This window comes from Lepisosteus oculatus, chromosome 6 (genome assembly GCF_040954835.1).
Source record: "Lepisosteus oculatus isolate fLepOcu1 chromosome 6, fLepOcu1.hap2, whole genome shotgun sequence".
NCBI classification, from domain to species: Eukaryota; Metazoa; Chordata; class Actinopteri; order Semionotiformes; family Lepisosteidae; genus Lepisosteus; species Lepisosteus oculatus.
The window spans coordinates 16,472,101-16,491,267 of NC_090701.1; the positions used below are offsets into that span (position 1 = coordinate 16,472,101).

Below are 19,167 nucleotides of genomic sequence, written 5' to 3' on the forward strand. Positions count from 1 at the left end.
CCACAGTCCATCACAGGACACACACAGGCACAGACCTGCACACACTCACACCTGGATCACTTTTTCAGGTGCCAGTATGTCTTTGTACTGTGGGAGGAAACCGGGAAACCTGGAGAAAAACCATATGTACACAGGGACAACATACAAACTCCACACAAACAGCACCCCAGGACTTTATCCCAGGGTCTCACCACTGCGAGGCTGGTTATCCAAAGCACCATTGTGCCGCACCTTAGATATAATATATATATATTAAATTGTATTTTAGGATAAATTCTCATAGCACACAAAATGCCACGAAGTGCAGACAAACTATATTTTTACTCATTCATGTTATTTGGTCTATAATTGTAAACCATCCCATTGACAAGTTCCTGTCTGAAGAATACTGCTACATTTGGCTTCACCATGTAAAGCTTCTGTGGCAGAGCTAATTCAGCACAGTTGTATAGAAATTTGGCAAACACGCAAGTTAACAGGGAAATCCAAGACTTTTACTCATTTAAAATTACTGAGTTTATTCTCAGAGATCCAATCAAAAGTAATGCATTACTCTGACCCATTGTTAAAAATGTTTTTCTTACTAATCAAACATTTCTGAGAGCAGCAGAATGAGATCATTTCATTAATTAGCAGTAAAAAGTGGCATGTACTGTATTTGTAGCTGCATTATGTCACATTCAGCTAGCTCAAAATAGCATCAAATAACATATCTGATACTATATCTTCTTAATAAAAAAGTATCAGTTATGAGATCAAAATGTTTTAATCATTTCACCACCCACCCTATCTAGCACAAACAGCAGGATAGCCACAGTGATGCTTCATGGTTAGAAAAAGTGAATCATTTAGCAAATGTTCCCCCTCCTAAAATTGTGAGGACTTAAGTTCTGAGCACGTCCTCCATTCCAGCACTACATCATTCTGTCCTGCCTCCAGGACAATTCAGCACTAACTATACTTTAGAGATAGTTTGCCCCCTAGTGGGAAAAAAAAAACATGGTTGTCCCTTCCAACTATTTTTAATCAACGAGCTTCCAAAAATATTAATTTGGTCAGGCAAAACTTTAGTAATGCCTTCTAGCTCAACTGTAAGTTTTTCATTAAAAAAAAACTTGTGAAATCTGATAATACAGCAATGCTAGAAACGAAATAGGGAAGTCATGGTGATGTTTGTAAGATAGTAGATGGAAAACAACATTATAGTGAAAATAATACTATATATGCATATCTACCATAATGAAATTTATCTGTGTTTGCTTTTGGCTGCAAGTTAGAAAATGGGTTTAGCTGGCACTATGAACCACAGAATTTTGTTCTAAGCACTCATAAGATAAGAGACAGGGGGGAAATCATTATAGACAGACAAATTTAGTTCATTCTACTGAAAAGGAAGGCCAGTGTTCAGAAATTGCTCTGAAGATATGAGAGAAATAGATCTAGTTACTACCAGTCATGGGGGAATCCTCATGTAGTTCTGCAAGACTGTTGCAGGTATTATCCTAATAAGATAAGGCTGAAATGTAGATATTTTGAGAGGAGATGAATAAATCAGGCCAAACAATCTGAGAAGTGTGTGTGGGGAGGTAAAATTTGGTATGATAAATACAGGATGTAAAAATGACTAAAATAAAGCCTTTAAACAAATTTCACATGACAGTTCAGATTAGACAGAACCACCTCTCGCCTTTCCAAAAAGTAATCTTGCATTACATTGTTCATGTGTTAATGTTATATAATTGTCTACATTTGATCATTCACATCTTCTTCAAAAATGTTATTTTGTCAACTTTTTCCTCCAAGAGAAGAATAATGTTTTAGTCCAATGCAGAACTTTTTTTTTTTCTTGAGATGTGGGATGTAAGCAGTCCTACCAATATTTGCCCTTAAAGGTCTCCACCTCTATATGACTGAGCTGCAACTGTATTATTCCTCCTCATTTTTTTCCCCTTTAGGCCAACATTAATAACAGAGCTCACACCCATGCCAACGAGGAGTCACACTGCATCTGCAGGCCTACTCTGAGTCCCAGGATGATGAGAGTGATGGGATCACCACTCACATCCCTCCAGATCGAAAGCAGGCCAACACTAGTAATATTAAGCCATCTGTCTGTGCTAATCAGCTACAACAGCTGCAATACTGAGGGCTGACAAGAAAATGGGGAATATGCAGGAAAAAATAACATAATATTAATAACATCCCACTTCTTCAAAATATTGTTTGACCTTAAGAGGTCTGATCACAAGCATTCCAAGGAAGTATACCCAACTCCAGGCCAGCATCACTCAAGATGAATTTAATATGTACTGAGAGCATGAAGATGGCGCAAGTTCTGAAATTAATTACCTACCCTGCGGAGCATGAAGTTGAGAGGTAACAGAAATAAGAGAACAGGAGTTGTGAAGAGCACAGTAATAGTTGTTAGGTTGCTAGGTTACTGAAATTTGGGTGAAAGAAACATTTTTTGCCAGCAGAGGCTGCTGCTGAGTTAATTGACCTCACTAGTTCATATGGACATAACCAAAATACCTGAATAAGTCAATGTAAGCTGTGCAGTTGCTAAGTCTTTACAAAAAAGGAAAGAAAGAGCCCAGAATGCATGTCCTTTGAGATTTCTTCAAAGAAATCAAGAGCACGTTTGTTCATGTCTGTTAAGTAAACTAAAAAATTAAAAGGAAACAAAGAACAATGACTATTCTCTTGCTTAAAATTTTCTAGAAAGTGTCAAAATGACTTCTAAAGTACAGTATAAGAGAGCTGAAGAAGGCACACACTGCAAAGTCATTGGAGCCGGACCACAGGAAAACCCTGGCCAACCTCAAACCCCTGGCAGTACTTTGTCAAATGTGACGTTTCCTCTGGGAAACCCTGACCAGGGATATATGTAGCTCATGACATTGCCTAGATTTGAACCAGTGATCTCTGAACTGCAGTACAGGGTCCAACTTGTGCTCCAACAGGAGGCCATAGCCAAACCATTCAGGAACCTAGCTTATGGTTTTGAGAAATTTCCTTGTCAGACTTTTTCTGAATGATTGTTAAAAATGAGTTGTGGTTATACAAAGCACTTAGTCACAAAATGACATTTTTTCAAAAGCAAGTACATCAGGAAACGAGGAAACCTTTACTTTCCAATGTGCTCCTTTCTGACTAATTGTTTAGTGTGTGTATAGTTGAGCTTTAAACTCAAAAACATTTTGTTTAGAAGAACAATAATAATCTAGACAAAAATCAAGGTGCTGTCTTCAAAGAGGTTATTTATGATACAGAGGAAGTGAGTTACAAAGTGATAGGTATTTCATGTATAACTATGTCCACTGGCCCAGCGCAGCAAGAAAGGCTAATTTACAGATTTTATTCAGCATTAATAAAACCTTACCAGATGTTCACAAATGTTTGCAGTGAAATGCTTCTAAGATAATACACATAGTTTCCTTAATATTAAATCATCAAAAATGCAAAAAAGAATCGATTATGAATGATAACATTGATTGCACCTGTACAATTAGACCCAGTTGGACAGTATCAAGCCTTTTCACACGTTAATGATATATTTTTGTAGTTAAATAAATGAGAAGCTTGAGAGAAGCAGAAAACCAGAACAAGATAAGAACATGAAAAGGAGGTGAAGTTTATGTATAATATGCAGGGTGACAAGCAATAAAAAAAAGAAAAAGTTGGTATAACATGACTCAGAAGTATAGTGATAGAAAAACTGGGAGGGAGCGAGGTATAATTAGAGGGAGAGAGAGTGAGAGAGTGAGTGAGCTAACCCTGCCCACTTATACAAAACCATTCAGCTCATACACAGCGAACTCACTGAGACCTATCGGGTGCTCTGCACATCCCTCCAGCACTACACATCTACACTGCCACAGAACTTCAGCTGATAAACTTAGAAAAACTTTTTTTGACTAACTGATCAAGACTTCGGTAGCTACCAGACTCAAACTTTCCAGATCTGCAAAGTGTTTGCTCTTGCTTCTTTATTTTAAAAAAAGGGATTATACTTTATTTTTGCTTAGTTTCTACTTTGTTTTTTTTTTCAGTTTTAGTGTAAAAAGGGGGAAAACTTACAACTCAGATTGACTCTTTCAGGATGTCTTTTTCTCTGCTGAGTGGAATGTTGTTGCTCTTCTCTGGGATTTTGGCAGGGAGCTCTCCCACCCCTGGCTCCCCTGATGGACACACGCCGGTCACCGACTGTCCCTCTTGTGCCCTCTCCAAGCTGCAGAAAGATGTGCCTGCCAGCTCCCAAGCAGATATGGTCGAGGCCGTCAAGAAGCACATCTTGAGCATGCTGCATCTGAAGGAAAGACCCAACATCACCCACCCCGTGCCCAGGGCAGCCCTGCTGAATGCCATCAAAAAACTACACGTGGGAAAAGTTGGCGAGGATGGCAACGTGGAGATTGAGGATGAGGCTCACAGCCGGGCAGAGATGAGCGAGCTGGCGGAGCAAACTTCGGAAATCATCACTTTTGCTGAGGCAGGTGAGTAGCCCATGTCTGAACTGAGGGGGGGAGATTTAATGGCAAGGTGTGGAAGAGGGCAGGTCTTCAACCCAGTTAGACAGGTTTGTAAACATAATTCTCTTGGAAGCAGCTGAGGCTGAGGAACAAGCCTAATGCACTAGAATTTAAGATTTTAAGACCTGTTATCTAAAACTGTACTCAGGCACCCCTCTTAAAGGTATTTTGTTGCATCCTACTGATTGAAGGCTAGATACCCAATTACCTACTAAAACTACGTTCACAACTTCAGCACGTAGAAGATGTGAATATTTGTGATTCCTGACTCTTCAGAGCTGTCTATTTGTCACCTTTTGTACTGCAGGGAGACAATTTCATAGAGTGCACTCCAGCATTCTCAATAACTGAAGAAAATCCTCCTGACTGCTGCTTCTTACAAAGTGTGCCTGTTAGCACAGTTCAGGAGTCAGAGACCCCTACTGTTTCACAGTAAATCTAACGTCTAAATGTTTTTTTACAGAAAATGCACAGTCCAGATAGCAATTGGACTCAGCATTGAACAACAGACCCTGTTGTCCTGAAACATGCCACTTTTTTAATGTGGGAAAAGTAACATTGCAAAAAGTCAATTCCTCATTATATTGGCATAAAAAAGTACACATACATTCACACAATCAACTAAATGAAATGAAAGAATGAAAAATTTGAATGAATATTCTGTGCTATGACAAAAAGAGCAAAAGAGGGTTCTGACTAGTAGGTGGGAGACCCAAGTTCAAAGCAAGCCAAAACTCACTGAGCCTGACAGTCTTTGAAAATCAACAGCTTAATCTGAAGTGATTAGATAAACTTGCTTGTAGAGAGTATGTAAAACTCCTTAAATTAACAGGATTAATTTGGCAGCAGGAAGCCCTGAAATGAGCTGTAATGAGAAAAGTCTGCTCCACAAAACTGTATGGCAAAGAGCTTCTATTCATTGTATTCATTGGCAGTGAATGACACCTGTACTTTGCTCAAGAGCTCTACAGATCAAAAAGTGGACTGTACAGATTAACAAAATAAAAGAACACGAGAGTTCACTGAAGTGGCAATGTTCTGGCAAGGCGTGCACTGAGACCAATTGTTTGACTTTAATGAAAGATTTTTACTACACCAGTATAATGATGTCAAGTTGTTCAGAGGATGTTAGGAGTACTGGAGAATCTGCATTTATGAAACTTAATGACTGAGAGCCACTGTATTCAGCATGTTCATGTCTAACTGACTTTCAACCTTTTCTAATTATTTTCAAAGAGGAATTTTTGCAGTTAAAAATATGGTAGTTATTTAGTATACTACAAACTATGTTTTTCATTGTTAAACAGTAAGTATACAGTAAATAGTCCTAAAACTTTTGTTTCTAACTCATTTAGATAAAACTTCAAACTGCGCAAAAAAGCATGAGATACAAATTGGATACCTGGATTTACACAGTAGTGCCAGAAGCAGATATTTAAAATTAAAATGATTGCATTTGTCACTTGTAAAACAATTTTGAATGAGTATCTTTTAATTTCTGGCATGTCCCAGTATTCTGCCAAAGGGATTTGTGCTACAGTAGTTATCGATTATCTAATTCAGAAAGCTAAGTTTTTTACCTTTTTTTTCTGGGCGAAAAAAGGTTGACATTGCCTACTTTCTGAGGTTCCAAACCTATATTGTATTGCAAATCAGCATGCTACCTCACTTGATGACTGGCCTACGTGACCTCACCGTTGACCTTATTAATGACAGAACAATCTCACCCAAGTCCTGCTGCTAAACTTTCTTTGAGGCACAAACAAAGTCGGTTGACTTTTAGTCCAATAATGAGCAAGCACTAGTACTTCAGGTACCGAAATCTCTCATATCAAGTCTAGTAAATGCAGTGGAGCTTTAATCTATCATGATGCATGCTTTCGACTTCCTAAACATCAAACGGTCCATAGACGAAATGCCGCAAATTCTGTTGTACGCAGCAGTAACACACGTGTGTAAAGTGGTCATAGGACAAATCCAGGTTTATATTGCCATCAAACACGTAAAACCTGCAACACTTTACTTCAAGTGCTTTGAAGGGCTGAAGGAAGACGGTTGTCAGATACAGTATACGCAAATCTTCCTTTCCATAGCCTTAAAGAAACATGAGCATCAGAAACATTTTCTTTTGGAGATAAGTAGACCTAAGACGTACAGTGTTTTGGACTCGTTAGTAACCCATACTTGATATTCGTAAAATATTGCAAAAAAAAACCCCAAATTGTATTTGATTAATTCGGCGAATTGCATTTTGTTGACTTTAACTATTACATTTATGCTCATCCCGCTTTATTGTGAAAATAAAATAACGTCAGGCTTGCTACAGTATGCTCATCAATTTGAACAGCTCTTACGTTTAAATGTCATTACTGACATGAAACAGATTTTATTTTAGATTTCACGGAACACTCGTCAAATTACATTCCAACCTCACTGCTCCCAATGGATTAAGCAGAAATGCCAAAGCTTCATTAGTGTTACTTTTTTATCTTAAAGGTAAAACAATTTAACGTGCGTCCTTTCAAGACACGTGACCCATACGTTAATATTACCTTTAAAGAAATCCTTACGGGAAAGATGCGGCTCGCTTGCACAGCAACTCTGTGCGTCCATGTTTTCAAATAAATCGTGGACATACCGAGAACTCTTATTCCTTATGATCTATACAAAGTAAGCCTGACGTAAATCCTCTGATACATCGATAAGAAAAAGATAAAGAGTCTTACCCGATTTAAATGCAGATAAGAAGACCCTCCTTTCACAACCTTTATCCACTATTCATTTTTTTCTCACCAAAGAAATGCTTGCCGTCAATTTTTATCATTTTTACATGCGATTCCGCACGAAAACCACAAGAGGGAACCGCTGACAGACGGCTGTACTTGTCTGTATACCTCTAATAAAATAAAAATAACCAAAACAATAAAAAAAAAATCTAGGCTTAAACGTCCAAACAGGGATTTCCTCGTGACTAGTACATCAGTATTCTGATACCAGTTTTAATTTCCATATTCTTTTTGAAAAAAAGTATCTTCATGCATGCCATGGAAAAAAATGCTATTAACACATACTGTACAGTATATACAGTACAGTGTATACTTGTTTGACATTTCATATCGTCCTCCTTTTAAACTAATTGATTTTGCTTATTTTTGCAAACATTCAATTATATGGCAATCTTCAACTGAATTGTTAACCATTTTATTTTAACTAATCCCCAGATTCTGTTTTATAGTACAAAAATAGCCTTTCAGCTTTATGACTATTAAAGAGAGGAAAGAGGAGACGATTTTGTTAATGACAAGGAGCACCTCAGAAAAATCAAAGGCGTTATAATAGAAAACACTAGTGGAGGTATTAACTAAATTGTTGCTGCTTCATAATACCCACTGTGTCTAAGATAAGTAAGCACAGTGGTGAACATCTCTATACACCACTCATACTGTATGTTTTTGTCATCAGGAATTGCATTGCTCATATTTCCATAAGAATGATGCTCATAATAGCTCTTCACTATTAATAGCTCATGAGAGCCGTTACATTAAAACTTCAGTGCACACTTTTGTCCTATGAGGTTTCGTAATCAAAGAATGGAGATATTAACAATGCAACACAGAGCACAGAAGCAGACTAGAAGCAGGCTGCGCAATTCTTCAAACAATGCTGTGCTTAATTGCTTCATTCAGAGAAATGCAGGCCCTGATACTTGGTTAAGCCTGCCTATCATGCTGATGAGCAGTGTGACCGACTTTGAAAGAGTTTCAGGCAGAGAACACACTGAACTTGATGGTATGGAGAGTTCACCAATTACACTACAGTTTATTTCCCTGAATGAAATAATTAAACTGAACATCATTAGAGGAATTCCACTATAGGCGTCCTGTGACTCTTATTCAAAGGTGTACACAGTAGTTTGTTTCAAGAGTTAAATGTCCCTGGGGAATTCTGTCATTGAGTAACAGAGGGTCTCAAAATATTTTCCTGAGACAGGTGATATTACAGATCATAATCAAAAAGCAGTCATTTTATATTAATTTTAAAATGTGAGTTGCATTTTACAGTCCATTCTCATACATATTTTAAGAATCTTGCAATACATTCCTTTGATGCAATAATTGTGCCATCTATGTACACTCTAATGCATTTATTTCTAGACAGTTATCTACTGTAACATAAATCTATGAATACATTTAACTTTAATATGAACAATTAATTATATGTATGTTTAAATATTCTGAATGTTTATTGCATTACAATTTGCAAAATTTAAGATGCTCTTTGTTTTGGAATCTTGTTCAACTTAATTTTATTTGGAATGGGTTTGTTGGCCTTAAATTTTGTTAATACTGTAGCAGGTCTAGCAAACATGATTTTTTTATAATATCTGATATAATACAACTTGGATTTTCTATAGAAACAATACATTTGGACCACCTGACTGTAGCTGAACATCAAAAGTCAAGTTTTGCAAAAGATTACAGCAAGGGACGTACAGCTAAATTTACAAGTCTACAATTTCACATATGTTCTTTTTTCACAAAGAAGCCCTAGAGCTATATAAATGTAAAGGTACCGCTTAGCCATATTGAAAGGAGTTTTGGATCACTATTAACATTTCTTTTAACAGTTCACAAAAATAGACATATGGTTAATGGAGGAATTTAAAGTTTATTTATTTTTAATGCAGGAATCCATTTAGCTCTTTTCTATTAGGCTACATGGCATCTAAGGACAAAACACAAATAAGTTTTAGGAAAGTTGATTTTATACTCAAAGTCCTACTCTTTTAACAAGAAAAGACCTTTTCAAGCCAGCTGTCATCAGGAACCATTTCTGCAACCCAGCCAAAAACAAAAGTATGCCAAAGGCCATTTACTGTACGAGGAACATACAGTAGTACAGTGTCTCTCCAGGTTTTGAAATCTCCATATGCTGTCAAGAAATAATTGTAAAAGCAGGAGTACCTTGGTTACTGATAAGTTATTTTTGAAGTTTATTAAAGTGCCTTCAACACAACGATTTTACTTATTATCTGATGAAGTTCAGGTTTTCTCAGCTGCAATATATTATTCTTATTATATTTCAAATTATTAAGATCATCCTTGTAAACTTGTAAATAATCAATAGCATACAGTATGAACATATTAGACAGGGAGTTAAGCATTTATAATTTAGTATTGAAAGAAGCAGACAGGAGTTAAGTTGAAAATAATGTGATCCAAAGGCTGTATTAAAATCCAAAGTGGCAAAGAGATGATCCAATCTTTTCAAAATCTGCTTTTGCCTTAGAAGGAACAAAGATCACTTTATGCCAAATTTAATCTCTTTAAACTGGTTTTCTTGGTTATTCTTTTATCTTGCATTAGCATTTTTGCTATAGTTCCATAAACAATCCTAGGATTCAACCATTTCCCTAGACAAACCTAAAATTTAATGTGCCAAGTTACATTCTTACAAAGCACCAAAATATGTAATTCTTTTAGGGAATATAGAATGTGCATTTGACACAAAATGAGCAAATTTTATATTGTTACTTAATTAATCTTTGCTCTCTATGTAACTGTTTTCTTGGAAGGAAGCAGGTTATATTAATCCTGAAGTTTGTAGGGCAGCAGACCCTACAGGGAGAGGGTTAAGAATCTGTGAGTTACAGTAACTTAATTTTTTAAAGTTCCTGCTATCTATCGGACAACAGAAGATTACACTTTTTCTTGCACGTTTCCCTTTATTTTGTGCAAGTGTATTGTTCCTTTTTACCTTGATTTCAGCAGCCTTTCTGCCTTGCTGTGTTCAGCGATAAAAGACCTGGCAGTCCAAAGTGGTACCTCATTTTTTGGGACTGCTCGCCTGAATAGCTTTAGTAGGCAAGACCATGTGTGCATTAACACGGACGCACAATAATACAGAGTGCCTGAGCGAGGTTACGTGACAACTACCATGCTTGACCTTTTGCACTAATGTGGCATTTGTCCCACAGTCTGTGTAAACCTTGGAATTAGTCCTTTAAGTGGTCCTCAAGAGCTTTACACTTAAATGGCAGTGCAGTTCATGATGACAATTCCTCTTCCACGTAGTGGAAGAACAGTAGCAGCTTTCAGAATATGCCCTGTTAGGAAAGAAAAGAGGAATCAGGGCTGATCAGTAGCGGTGGAGAACTGTGTGAGTGGTAAAAAAGAACATCACAAAAATGCCAAGATACTAAGACTTTGGGAACTTTGATTCTTTTAGATTTAAATATATATATTTTTTAAAAGCCATTGAGCTACAGTATATGAATAGCTGGAGGAGCTTAGCAGTTGACTTTAATTCAAATGGGATAAGGAGATTTTGAGACCTTATAAATGTTTGGTAAATAAAGTTTGAAATTAGGAAAAACACCATTGCTTTTCAGATAAAAAAGGCTAAAGAAGATTAAGGACACAATTGTAAGAGGCAGGAATGTAAGAAAAGATCTTCTAAGGCTTTAGGAAGTTGTCAGGAACTTTATTAAGTCCTTGATGTCTACTGCAGTTGCTGTTTTCCATCCTTCTGATCGGTGGACAGCTGTGCAAACTGTATTCACAGAACGAATACACTGTTTATTGTTTGGGGATTACATTGAAAACCCTTTCTGTTTTTAATGGCACATACAGGAATCATTAAGCCTAATGGCTAATGAATTGACCTCTCAAGTACTAACCTTGTGTTAATGCATTTGACTTAGGATATTGTGAGTGTCACCCCCTGCTGAAGGCAGGCTTCATTCAGCCTAAATAGCTATCTGGTAACATGGTGGAACTGGGTAGGACAGACACTGTATGTCTAAGATTATTAGAAAGAAACAGAAGGTGCCTCTAGAAATACTGCACTGTCATGAAATACTGTAGATAAAGCCACTCTGCTGCTCTCCAAAGCCACATTAAAAGCTGTATTTTAACAGCTTTATAAATCCTGTTGTCATACATGCTATTGCTACACTAATATAAATGCTATTACTAAACAAGAATGAGAAAATCCTCTTATGTCAAATAAATATTAAAAATGAAATGCCCAGTCACAATAAATTAAGTATAAATGCAAAACAATTTATACTAAAGCTAAAATATAAATTGGCACAATATACCAAAAAGGGCATTGACTTGATAAGAGAAATAACTGAAGAATACTTACACAGACATTGCAATTGACTTTTATACAGTACCCTGCAGATTTATTCATACCCAAATAAAATAAGAATCTTGTGTTGAAATGAATGTCATGTAACAGAATACCTTATGGGTTATGTAATGTGTCTCGCTTGAAAAAATTCTAAAAATGTTATACTGTAATCACAATTGCACAGAGCAAAGTCATATTTGTCATAAATAATTAAGGGAATTCTAGCACATACTGTATAATAGATACAGTATTCATATATTCTGGGAGTAAATCAAACAACAGACAAGTTTCATATTGCTTGTTGTAGATTGCTATCCTTATCTGTACATTTTTAAACTTAAAGGGGGTGATGAAAATACTCAATACATTATTACTAACTTAATTACTAATTACTTACAGTACACACTGGAATATAAATTCATATGGTAAAATTACACGTTGGCCAAGCACTTACAGTATTTGTAACAGTTTTTTGTACACATAGCAAAGGATTATTTATACTGTAAATCACAGTTATACTAACTGTCTTTCTCTGAGGAATTCCTTCTACTAAGTATTCCAAAGGCCTAGCATAGGTGGGTAGCTGCGTCAGCATGCGTAGGCTGCAAAGGAACAAGTAATAGGTTTATTCCATGCTGAAAAAAGGAAGAAAGAAAACACAACGTTTCGGCCATGGAGCCTTCTTCAGGCCTAGCATTGCTTAATTGAATAGACACAGCAAGCAAAGGATCTTTACCTTTTCCATCTCCAGTTGTGATTAACCTCATATAATCGAGGTTGTAAAGCACACACTGTATTTTAAATCATTAGCAAATTTGCTTGGAGGTGGAATTTCCGCATTATTATTTGTGCATCACTGTCATTCATAGCTCTACGTATAGTTCTCGTAACACTTTTTCTTCAGCTTTCTCACTGGCTAAAGGTAATCAATTTGACTTAAGTAATGGGACCTGTGATGGGCCATTCTAAGAGAATATCCTGATTTCTTATAAACTATCACTTGCTAGCATGTGATATGTGCCATGGAGTGCCTTAATGCACTGGAAATAAAGTGCAGGCGTGGAATAAGAAATATCCTACATTCTGTATATCTGAATAACAAAGATCAGTGGTGGCCTTCAAAACGCTTGCCAACTTGTTTTCATTGGTCTTAGTAATCATTTGAATCTCACAAGGAGCAAATATGGCAGCTTCTTCTGATGATAAGCTCTTCTAGGCAAAGTGCTATTACCACCGGCTTTGACGGTAGGATCAAGGCAACTAGCATGTGGCTGGTGGCAAGCAAATCTTTAAGAAGATTCATGAATTAAGCATTGCAATTACATATTTGTGATACAGCATTTTGGTATGAATATGCTGTTAGTTCTCATCCTCAGACTATATGAATCTGGTGATCTCACCACAGCACCTTTGCCTGGTCCTCAAGGGGCACAAGTCTTGTTCCTCGTGCTCTGTGAATGCACATCTGCCATTTTATAGTAAGACAACTGCCTTTTTTCATTAGTTGTACTACTCTACTTGACATTTATCAAATACACTTTAATTCAGAAGTCTTCTAACTATTTGATCTGAGAAGATGGCTCCATCTGCTGTTCCATGGAGAGCTCTCATGATCTTTTATGTGGAGTCGTGAGGAGATGTTTTCAATTTCTGTCTTTGCAGACACTTGGGAGCCTTTTTAACTACAGTAATGTTTTCTAGTATCTGATTTGGTCTCTTTAAAGCTTTCGAGGGCACTCTGGAATGTGAGTCTTGAGCATTACGTGTGTTTTCTAATTTTAACCTGTAAGAACCCATGGGAGCAGAAAAAGCTGCCTCTGCAGTCTTTCCGCTTGAGTTGCTTTCCTTGACTTTGGGATTTTTTTATGTAGCTTTATTTGGAAAACATGAATATCCATCAATATTTGGCAGTGTTGCAAAAGCAGGGTTATACAGCTATTCATAAAACGGTTCTGGGACATTCTGCTTAAAGAGGATTTAGCACTAATTAAAAGTAATGAAAGCCAACATACAGTATTATATACATTACATATGTTTTAACAATTAGAACATTCACATTGCTATTTACATTATAATTTATAAATTATATTATATATATTATATAGTATAAAAAGTATAAATTATATACAGTATATGAATTCTCTTTATATACTGAAAATGTGTATATGTTGCACATATACTGTAAAGTATTTAAAGTCTAGTTGTCTGACTGTAACCTATTCCCTGTTTCTTTTTGCTGTTTACAGTAGGTCACTGTAATGGTGAAAAAGTTTAGATCTGTATTTCACTGATCATTTGGAAGCCTTTCCTTACCTACCTACAGTAATAATTTACAATGATTACAGTAGCATTGGAAAAAAGAATAAAATAATGTCTTTTCATTAAAACAGGCTAAATGTTCTGTTTTATGTTTGCAAAATCAACATAGTTTCTCAGAAAAGAACTTGCACATTGCAAGAGTGCGGTGATGCTCCTATATTGTCAAATTGCTTAATTTCAGATGTGGCCGTGTTACTGATTTCTTCCCTCTGTTTCTCTCTGTCCCATCAGGTGACTCTTCAGACTTTGTGCGCTTTCAGATATCAAAGGAAGGCAATGACCTGTCCCTAGTTGAACAAGCCAATGTCTGGCTCTTCCTTAAACTGTCCAAAACTAACAGGAGTCGTGCTAAAGTGACAATCCAGCTCTACCAGAAGAAACAGGGCACAGATGGAGCTGAATTAGACGTTGTCATCTCTGAGAAAGCGGTGGACACTAGACGGAGTGGTTGGCACACCTTGCCCGTGTCCGGAAGCATCCAGGCCTTGCTGGAGAAAGGGTACAGCTCCCTTGACCTGAGGATAGTGTGTGAGCAGTGCAAAGAAGCTGGCGCCACCCCGATTCTGGTGGAGAAGGACGAGCGGGAGCAGTCTCATCGACCGTTCCTCATGGTCGTGGTGCGGCAGTCTGAGGACCACCCTCACCGCCGGAGGAAGAGGGGTCTGGAGTGCGACGGCAAAATTAGAATCTGCTGCAAGAAGCAGTTCCACGTCAGCTTCAAGGACATCGGCTGGAACGACTGGATAATAGCCCCCTCGGGTTATCATGCCAACTACTGCGAAGGCGACTGCCCAACTAATGTCGCCGGTATTACAGGCTCCTCGCTGTCTTTCCACTCAACAGTCATCAACCACTACAGAATGCGGGGCTATGGCCCCTTCACAAACATCAAGTCTTGTTGCGTTCCGACCAAACTACGGGCCATGTCCATGTTGTACTATGACGAAGGGCAGAAAATTGTTAAAAAAGACATTCAGAACATGATAGTAGAGGAATGCGGCTGTTCTTAAGGACCAAGGCAACTGCTCTGAAAAAAAAAAAGAATAAGGAGACAGAGAGAGGGGGGAATGTCTATCCCACCTTCTTTCAAGCAGACTCACAATCATATCAGACTCAACCTGACATGGCGCTGATTCCTTCAGACGTCTTCTAATCTGCTGGTTGTCTTTAACTTGGACCATTCTGAGGCACTTTCAGATTTAAAAAAAAGTAAAAAAAGAGAAATATATAATATATTTTTGTTACTACAAAGAGGGAGAGAGAAGAAAAAGAAAGAAAATATATATGTTGCAAGTGTGCAGCATTGCTCATCTTCAGTGCACTGCAATAAGAGTTACCGTTTTGATAAGGTGCCTACGATTCTCAAAACTATGCAACTTGTCAAGTATTATTTTAAACTGTTTACCTTTTCAAACAAAAAGAGGAAGACTTTTTAATACTTTTTTGGAAGTAAATATTTCATGTTTTTGTTGCTGAGAGATACTTGAAAGAAACATGTTTGACCAGCTGCTGGAGCCAAACACTTCTCTATATAATTATTATTTTTTATTATTATTTTTATTTTAATATTATTAATATTATTATTTTTATTAATATTGTTGTTATTACTATTTTTTCTGTTCTTATTTTTTTAAGCGTTCTGAACGTTTACGATTTGCACTATACCGACATTTTTGATCTGCCTAATCAATATTTAACAGGTATTGGAATACAGAGGAGCTGCACTTAAAAAGTGGGCTAAATGAATATTTAGAGCACATAAGAGAGAGAAAAAAAAACAAAAAATCAATTAAGGCATGTATATTTTTCTTTTAAATAACACCAAAGAGTTTGTGTGAGAGTTTCCAATTTCCTATGTGTGGTCGTTACAGTATACACTTCAGAAAAATGTCTTGCTCAGTGAAGATTTGTGATCCAAGAGTTTTTCCTCCAGCTCTCTTCTGAGTCCCCTTCACATTTCAATATCAAGTGTATTTTCGGTTCTTGAGATGTAGTGGTACACTGTCGAAAAGCAGCTTATATTAAAAAGGCACTTAAGACCAGTCTTCTAGATGTATGTTTGAAATGTGTAAAACGAATGTGCAAAAAATAATCACAATAAAAAAACAACATAAAAATACAAACCTTTATTTTATTTTTAATGAAATACATATATTTTCTCACTGAGTATTGGAAGGACCCCATCAGAATTCTGCATTATTATTTTCCAGTGGATTGACTTGTTGTAAAAAGTTGTTTTTCTGCTTACTGCAATGAACACTGTATCATTGTGCAATGTCTAATTTTCAGCAATTTGATTCTGTTACCTTCGGAGTTTGCTTTGCAGTCTGGACTGAAAGAAATTCAAAAATTGCCAGGATGCCTCTGGCACATATCTGTATAAAAACAGCAACAAAAAAACAAACAAAAAAAAAACTGTGGTTGTATTTGGTTTTTCTCAAGACAAATGAAAACGACACTGAAGCAAGTGTTTGGTCTAAGATAAAAGACTTTATTTTTATTCTGTATATATGGAGATACAGATAAATTTATGTTGCATTGCTTTGTTGTACAAATCAAAAAAAAAGAAAAAAATATGTGCTTGTGGCTATGTTTTCTATTTAATTTATTTTACAGTATTTTGCTTCACCATTAAAGCTTAAGGGTTGTACACTAAATGTTGTGTTGTGAAATTAAAATAACTTTTCTTCTGTTGCAATTACATTTCTCACTGACACAACGTCTATGTGCACATTTAAGTATTTGAACACCAATGACATTCCTACGTAAATATCTACACACCCACACCTGCATTCATTCAAATAATAATAATAATAATAATAATAATAATAATAATAATAATAATAATAATAATAATAATAATAATAATAGCAGTAGTAGTAGTAGCTCTCATAGTGATCTTTACGCATTTCAGGGGCTTATCTAGGATTATCTAGCTCTTTTGATTGTCAATGCCTGAGAACATACAGTAAAAAAAAGGTTTATGGTGAATCCATCAGTTTCTCTAGTCTGAGTGAAAGTGTCACAGTATGAATCCTAGACTTGAAGAAGACTGGAGCAAAGCCTCAGCAAGCAACAGTCGTAAGGCAAGGTATTTTTTTTCTGAATTGTGGGAGAAAACCTATGTGAAAATGGGGAGAACATACAAACTCCATGCAGATAGCAACCCCTGTCTGGGACTGAACCCAGGGTCTCAGCACTCCAAGGTAGCAAGGTAACCACTGCACTTTGCCATCTACTGTGTGTATTAATCCCCTTTGTAAAAAGGTATTTCCTAATGTCAGTTTCCTGTCCGTACTGAATTTTACTTAAAATAAGTACTGGAATCTAGCTGGTCGATTTTGTTTAAAACATTGAAGACCTCAATCAGGTCTTCTCTCAGACATCTTATACTGAATCTGAAACAATAAAGTTACTTCAGGCTGGTACTTTAATGCATCCCCTTAAGTACTGAAATGAGCCTTGATCCCTTTTTTTAAAGAGACAACTGGTACTGTGTGTAGCCTCAGAATGTGATCTACCTACTTCTTTATACAATTTCAATAATCTCTCTTGTACTCTGCACTCTTCAAAGTGTAACCAGGCATTGTGTTAGTGTTTTCATGGCTTCATTGCATTACTAAGCATTTGAGATTAAGACTGTGTACTAATTCCATAGTGTACTAATTATGTTAGACATATCTTTAAATATGATACTTTTGTCATAATTATCTCTAAATGAACAGATTTTAGGGCAGACGTTTTATTTTCCCCACACAATCATAATCGCACAGTGTTACCATTCCAGTTATGAGCACTATCTCTAGAATTGATAGGAGGGCATTTAACAAGTTTTATTGTTTTATTTCTTAGGCTCCATATCCGAAAGAAAACGTAATAAACAAGGATATGTTCTTGTACGGTAATTAATGCAATTAGAGAGTAGGTTTGTAAGTGTGAATTAGTTCTCTAGATTCCTCTCAAGTTTATTTCTTCCAATGAAAAAAAAGGTTTTATAATGGGGCTTTTGACCTTCCTATGCTGGTACAGTACTTTTCTTTTCAGAAAGTTGCTTTCAACAAAGACTGATTATATGAGGGCTACGATACAATATATTTTAATTAAGCAAAAGCTAAAATCATAATTGTGGATCAGCGAAATGTTGCTAATTCTGTTTAGGAGAAAACACCTTCATCCAAGACATTGAACAACCTTCAAAACAGTCTAAAAAGTAAAACGCGATGCAAAGTCACATCCATATAAACAGTTAATCTAATAATATATTACAATAACCAAAACATAATAAGGTATTGCAATAATGATACGGACAAAATGCCACAAGGCTGTATAAGTTGTTGCTAATATACAACCACGAGCTTGGTTTGCTGCTGTTATTGAGTCTTTTCAGTCTCACTTATTTTTGCTTTCTATATCAAGGTTTTTGTTATGAGGGTATTAAAACACACATATACTAAATTTCTGGTACTCAATGCAATGGACTTCTCCTGCACACACCCACTTTCTGATAATGCTATTCTGAAACACACATTCCAAACAAGAGAAACGAATTACAGATTGGTCATGCCAACTAAAGCCCTTTGAACTGAAAAGAGAAAAAAAATAAACGTACTGCATGTCAGACAGCTGTACTAGCATATGTAGAACAATAAAGTTATGATGAGAGGAGCCCTGCTTTCTGCCCCTTAAAAGATATAAAGCAAAAATAGTCTTTGGCTGTCTGACACCAACTTTAAAAAATGTTAGCAAGAGAAAAAAGGGGAAATACATTTTCCCCTACACAAACATAAGAGTGTTTACAAATGAGAGCTCATTTGGTGAGGAATGGGTTAAGGAGGTTTGACTGGATTAGAATCAAGCTTGTCTTATGAAAAGAAGCCTCTGTATGAAAAGAAACATTTAAAAAATAATACATTAACAGCAGTTTTACAGCGCTTTATACTTATCAATCCACACATTTTTGTTGAAGGTTTTTGGAACCCCTGCGGCAGTTTTCATAAGGGCAAAGAGGTGAAGTTGTTCATCTTAACAACAGCATTTTCCCACTATTAAACCTGGGAATGGAAGATTTGTTGAGTGAGGAGGGGTTTGCAAATTGTTGTTGTCTGAGGATTTGAGGAATTGAAGAAATTCTGACCCCTAAATAAACAATTTTTAGAGTTAAGTCAGTCCTTCATTTATA

General features: G+C 36.4%; 1 protein-coding gene and 1 long non-coding RNA gene across 2 annotated transcripts in view; one reads left to right on the plus strand and one right to left on the minus strand.

Annotated features, from left to right (window-relative positions):
• Positions 1-7,480, minus strand: part of LOC138239399 (uncharacterized) — a 20,256-nt gene extending 12,776 nt beyond the window's left edge. The window contains exons 1-2 of the long non-coding RNA XR_011189867.1: positions 7,259-7,480; positions 4,081-4,309 (exon numbers count right to left, since the gene is read on the minus strand). This is a non-coding gene — a long non-coding RNA (uncharacterized lncRNA). The remainder of the gene's footprint in view (positions 1-4,080; positions 4,310-7,258) is intronic.
• inhbab (inhibin subunit beta Ab) lies at positions 4,103-16,676 on the plus strand. The gene is made up of 2 exons (XM_006634487.3): positions 4,103-4,496; positions 14,220-16,676. The coding sequence occupies exons 1-2, from the start codon at positions 4,103-4,105 to the stop codon at positions 14,996-14,998; spliced, it is 1,173 nt and encodes a 390-aa protein (XP_006634550.1). The 3' UTR covers positions 14,999-16,676.
• Positions 16,677-19,167: the final 2,491 nt, after the last annotated feature.

What these genes read in the sequence shown, in the direction of transcription:
- inhbab (XM_006634487.3), top strand. Translation starts at nt 4,103, where the DNA reads ATGTCTTTTTCTCTGCTGAGTGGAATGTTGTTGCTCTTCTCTGGGATT. An exon ending in CATCACTTTTGCTGAGGCAG is followed by an intron (nt 4,497 to 14,219) that starts GTGAGTAGCCCA and finishes CTGTCCCATCAG; the next exon opens with GTGACTCTTCAGACTTTGTG.